The following is a 5,162-nucleotide window of genomic DNA, read 5'->3' as shown; positions in this document are numbered from 1 at the left end:
CCCCCCCTCCGGATTGTTAATAGGGGGGCCGAAACGCGTCGTTTGATACCCCTCCCGACTTTTCCACACCTTTTTTAGGGGTTGTTACCGCACCCTAGAGAATTACCGCATAAAATTAAATGGTGAAAAATTAGTCAAGAAACATTTTTAATTTTTTGATTCAACAACGGATTCGTAAAAACATCGATGAACAACGATGTTTGAAGCCACGACCATCGATGTTGCTCTATACATCGATTTTTTTTACATCTATCCTTTGTTTACGACCTAATCTAATCAGCTGCGCGCTGGGGGCACACCCTAATGCTCTGAAAAGTTATTTTTAATTGTTTTTAATAATAAGTTTAATGTTAAAGTTAAATCAATGATAAAAGTTAATTGGCTTAGACGTCCCGCCAAAGTGCTGCAGACAATCGGACAGTCATGCAGTTCTTCAACATGGACAACAACGCTACATCGCCATTTCAGTGCAGAAGCCACTAACTGTAGAACGTCAACTAAACCGCCAAATGCGCGTCAAACTTTTTTGGAAAAAGTTAGTGCCGGCCCAGGCCTCCATAAATTCTTTAATGTAAAGCGCGGACCTACACATACTGAGGCAAACAACGATGAATTACAAGTGCCTTATTTACTCCCCGAGAGCTTTAGTGGTCACGGGCGCAAAGTACACTTTGAAGTTTACGGCTGCCAAATGAATACAAATGATACTGAAGTAGTATGGGCTATTTTGCAGCAAAATGGATATCAGCGATGTAAAGATGTTCAACAGGCAGATGTTATCATGTTGGTTACCTGTGCTATACGTGATGGTGCGGAACAGAAAATCTGGAATCGACTGAAGCATTTGCATGCTATGAAAGACCGCCGTTCTGCACGACATGGTCCACTACAAATCACCGTTCTCGGTTGTATGGCGGAGCGCCTGAAGGAGCGTTTACTTGATCGAGAAAAGTGTGTTGACGTCATAGCTGGGCCAGATAGTTACAAGGACCTTCCCCGTTTGCTGGCGATATCGCGGCATTACCAGCAATCTGCGATTAATGTATTGCTTTCCCTGGATGAGACTTACGCCGATGTCATGCCGGTGCGCTTGAATGCTGACTCACCAACTGCCTTTGTTTCGATAATGCGCGGATGTGACAATATGTGCACTTACTGTATTGTTCCTTTTACAAGAGGTAGGGAACGTTCTCGTCCTATAGAGTCGATTGTTCAGGAAGTACAAACGTTGGGTGATAGTGGCGTAAAGGAAGTCACACTACTTGGTCAAAATGTCAACAGTTACCGGGATATTACCACAAACACCCGAACTAGTACAAAGGGCCTTGAGACCAACAAAGTGGCACCTGGTTTCAGTACGGTATACAAACCCAAGCTGGGTGGAATGAGGTTCGATGAGCTACTCCGGCAAGTAGCTGAAGCAGTTCCTGAAATGCGTATACGTTTCACATCACCACATCCAAAGGATTTCTCTGAAGACGTACTGCGCATCATACGCGATTATCCAAATGTTTGTAAAAATTTACATCTGCCCGCTCAGTCTGGAAATGACGCTGTACTGGAACGTATGCGGCGGGGTTATACAAGAGATGCTTATCTACGCTTGGTGGACTCTATAAGAACAATGCTTCCGAACGTGGGTATTTCCAGTGATTTCATTTGCGGATTTTGCGGTGAAACGGAAGAAGAGTTCAAAGACACATTAACGCTAATGGAACTGGTTCGCTATAATGTAGCATTCCTATTCGCTTATAGTATGCGTGAACGGACGACTGCACATCGACGTTATAAAGATGATGTGCCGCAAGCAGTCAAAACGGAGCGCTTACAACGCATGGTACAGGTGTTCCGCAAGGGTGCTACAGATTTGCACAAACGTTTTGAGGGTCGAAACGAGCTTATACTTATAGAGGGAAAGAGCAAAAGATCGGATAAATGTTGGTTTGGGCGTAATGATGCCAATATTAAAGTTATTGTGCCATCGGTGATGCTGCCGAGTGAAGTGGGAAGTCACAGAGAAATCACAACGGGCGATTTTGTAGCAGTCAAGATCACCGAATCTAACTCGCAGGTGCTTAAAGGCTTACCGCTTTACTTTACCTCAATAAAACAGTTTTATTCAAATATCTATAGCGATAAAGCACAATAAAGATGTAAAAAACTTGTTGGTTTATGTTACAATTACCTTTTTTATATATAAAATTTCTTTAGGTTTATAATTCAATGGGTTCTCCTTTGATGATCGGCTCGGCTTCTCTGTTTCTAGATTTAGTATCGGCTGTCAACAATGATTTATTGTGGAAGTTTGAAATAATACGCCGGTAAAAATTGAATATAATCTGACTCGCCGCCCGACTAATACATTCAGCATCGTTAAACTGCGACATTCGAAAACGACCGCTGGTATGAACTGTTACTAAATGCTTTTCCAAACTATCAAACACAAATATAAAAGCAGCACGTTTGCCAATAGCTTTACAATGATCCGGATCAAGTACAACTTTGTCATCCTTGTCTACAATACAGTGCACTGCAGCAATGGTAAATTTCATGGGCACCCCGCCAATGAGCAAAGCCAGACATGCTCCGTTTATTGCACATGCTTCAAGCTAGAAAAAATCTAAGGTCTGAGTGCTTTCAACTAGTCTATCCTCTTTACTTACTCCACATCTATTATCCAATTCTTGTATTTGTATTGAAATGGTTGTACGAGGGTGCAACGTGGTCAGTAGTGCCGATTCACAAGTATCACGAATAATACTCTCCCTCAATTTGTCTTCTATTGTAGGTATGCCAGCTTTTGGTCGGTAAATACATTCCACGTGGGCTTTTTCTATGTTAAGGTTTTGGGATCTCACTTCCACTGGGCCGAGCATTGAACAAAGAACGCATGTATCTCCTAAACAATGTAAAGAAGGTAAAGTTAAACCAACACCAAGTTAAGGATATGCAAACCTTGCGTAAATAAAGCTGATGCATCCGGGCGGGTTAGAGGATTTAACTCGCAATTTATTGGGCGCAGCTTTAGGTCGTCAGTGGATGTATCATTTCCTTTGATTTCTATACTAATTGTTTCATCTACAGCAATCATTTCGCTTAATATTCAGCTTAAACTACAATTAGATGGAAAATAGAGGTGGAGAAAACATCGATGGTTGATGACGACTATCGAGGTTTCCTTTGTACACTTCTGTGAATGTAACCGGCCGTCTTCACGTGCTGGAAAATCTCGCATGCGTGACGACGCATATATATACATATATATAAATATTTATGAAAACAATGAAAAACATTTGATCTCATATTTTAATAGGCTAATGGTAACCTCAATAAATCAAAATGTTAGGTTTTTACATATCGACGCCTAGGTAAAAGATTAGGTGCGTTCGACAAGTCAAAAATGTGTAATAGTTTTACCAAATTTTTACTGGATGGCGTTCGATAACGACAAAAAATTATCCAACACACAAAAATTGAGAGAGCAAGCGTTCATTTTGATGCAAGAGAAGCGTTCATTTTGTACTGGCAAAATTTTAGTCATCAAAAATTATCCAACACGAAAACATATGATCACAAAACATGGTTGCAATTTTTGTAAACAAACAAAATTGCATTTTCCGAGTTTTGGTATTTATATGCTTTTTGGCTGCCTGCTATGTGACTTTATGATAGCGCCAACTAGTTTTTACTTCTAGAAATGTTAATGGCGAACATTGAACGTTCACTTTCCTTTTTTCCTCTATGGAGGCAACATGAATTTCAGTTTGTTTACAAATAAAANCGTATGTTACGCACGTACGTATGACGCTTACTGGCCGTCTCCACAGGATAAAATTGATTGCTGTCCAGCTGTCATTTTGGTCGCTAGATATAAGTTATATCAGTGGCAATATTTGTGTGGGCCTTTTATATCTTGATATAAGCATTTCTAAGATAGCTTCGAAAACGTATTTTTGCCTGATTTAATCGCTTAAAAAATTTTGAAAATAAGTTATTTTACATCCAAGTACATAATTATAATTATTTTAACAGGAAACAGCTCAATTTTTGCTTTTATATTAAAATATTAATGATGTTGCCGCCACGAAGTTTTCGTGCAAATGAAAATGTAGCTGTCAAACTACCAAATTGCCGGCAATAGATGGCAAGATATAGGCTCTGATATATATTGCCTTCGAAGAGCGGTCTCCATTGGCAAATTATATTCTGACATATGTATCAAGATATAAACTTTATACTGTGGAGACGGGCAGTTACGACAATATTTTACCCATTCGACGATATATGTAGTTATGTCTGGAGTTGAATGCAGTTTCTCAAAAACGCGAAGATAGATGTTCTCCATAGTCTCTGAAGATGTTACTAGTTCACAAAATTCTTAAATTATTTAATTTTTAATGTTTATTGTTAATTAGGTTTGAGTTTAAGAAGAATTTTCTTTGGTAAAATTTTGTCGTAAGCGTCAGTTGTCCACAATTTGGCAGCCACTTTGTATGAAATACTACGATCAAAATTTATACTAAATTAACGAAACTTTTTACTCAATATCTCGGAAATTAAAGGGGATATCAAAAAATGGAGAACGCCATTTTTAAGATATTGATTAGTTTAATATGACTGCATCTCTAACTAAATTGTAGTCAATATCTCTAAAACTAAAGGAGATATTTAAAAACTGATAACACCAATCGAAAGACCTTATTTCAAAATATGGAACTGCATCTAGAACTAAAAATCGTCAAAATTGCGCTTACGACAATCTTTTACCCAGGCGACGAAATGTTGAACGCACAGTTGAACAATGCAAACACACTTTTAAAAACAAAAAGTATGGGAAATGTTTAGTACCACTCACACCGTTTTTTGGGTGGGGGGCGGAGGGGGAGGGGCGGGGCCCCCAAAACACCCCCCAATACAAAGGAGACAGTCGCCGCTTTCTAAAAAGGGGAACCCCTTCCTTGGACTCCTCCCACAGGCACCTAGGGAACCGTTTGAAAAAGGGGGAAAAACGGATTTTTCTTAGGCAAACTGAGCAGTTTGAAGTGGAATATGACCCAACTAACAGAAACCGTGGGATTTTTTAATAAAAGAAATTATGCCAAATTAGATATGGGGGGATTTTGAATAAAGAATAAAAAGTTAATTAAAAATAGAAAAAAAAA

At 39.1% G+C, this 5,162-nt stretch overlaps 2 protein-coding genes across 2 annotated transcripts; one reads left to right on the top strand and one right to left on the bottom strand.

Moving 5' to 3' along the window:
* The first annotated feature begins 130 nt into the window (after positions 1-130).
* LOC108362677 (CDK5RAP1-like protein) lies at positions 131-2,181 on the top strand. Its single transcript, XM_017615766.1, has one exon. The coding sequence runs from the start codon at positions 365-367 to the stop codon at positions 2,147-2,149; it is 1,785 nt and encodes a 594-aa protein (XP_017471255.1). The 5' UTR covers positions 131-364; the 3' UTR covers positions 2,150-2,181.
* On the bottom strand, positions 2,131-3,217 carry Rrp46 (exosome complex component Rrp46). Its single transcript, XM_017615767.1, has 3 exons — positions 2,956-3,217; positions 2,664-2,899; positions 2,131-2,609 (listed from the first exon to the last, which is right to left on the bottom strand). The coding sequence occupies exons 1-3, from the start codon at positions 3,089-3,091 to the stop codon at positions 2,214-2,216; spliced, it is 768 nt and encodes a 255-aa protein (XP_017471256.1). The 5' UTR covers positions 3,092-3,217; the 3' UTR covers positions 2,131-2,213.
* Between the last annotated feature and the right edge of the window lie 1,945 nt (positions 3,218-5,162).

This window comes from Rhagoletis zephyria, unplaced genomic scaffold (genome assembly GCF_001687245.7).
Source record: "Rhagoletis zephyria isolate East Lansing unplaced genomic scaffold, Rhagoletis_zephyria_1.1 Rzeph_scaffold_01065, whole genome shotgun sequence".
NCBI classification, from domain to species: Eukaryota; Metazoa; Arthropoda; class Insecta; order Diptera; family Tephritidae; genus Rhagoletis; species Rhagoletis zephyria.
This window is presented reverse-complemented; position numbering and strand designations above follow the sequence as displayed.

Bases quoted from the DNA above. Each gene is read 5' to 3' on its own strand.
- LOC108362677 (XM_017615766.1), top strand. From the start codon at position 365: ATGATAAAAGTTAATTGGCTTAGACGTCCCGCCAAAGTGCTGCAGACA.
- Rrp46 (XM_017615767.1), bottom strand. From the start codon at position 3,091: ATGATTGCTGTAGATGAAACAATTAGTATAGAAATCAAAGGAAATGAT. The intron at 2,900-2,955 runs GTTTGCATATCC...TACATTGTTTAG, and splicing joins ATCAGCTTTATTTACGCAAG to GAGATACATGCGTTCTTTGT. The intron at 2,610-2,663 runs GTAAGTAAAGAG...GATTTTTTCTAG, and splicing joins AATTGGATAATAGATGTGGA to CTTGAAGCATGTGCAATAAA.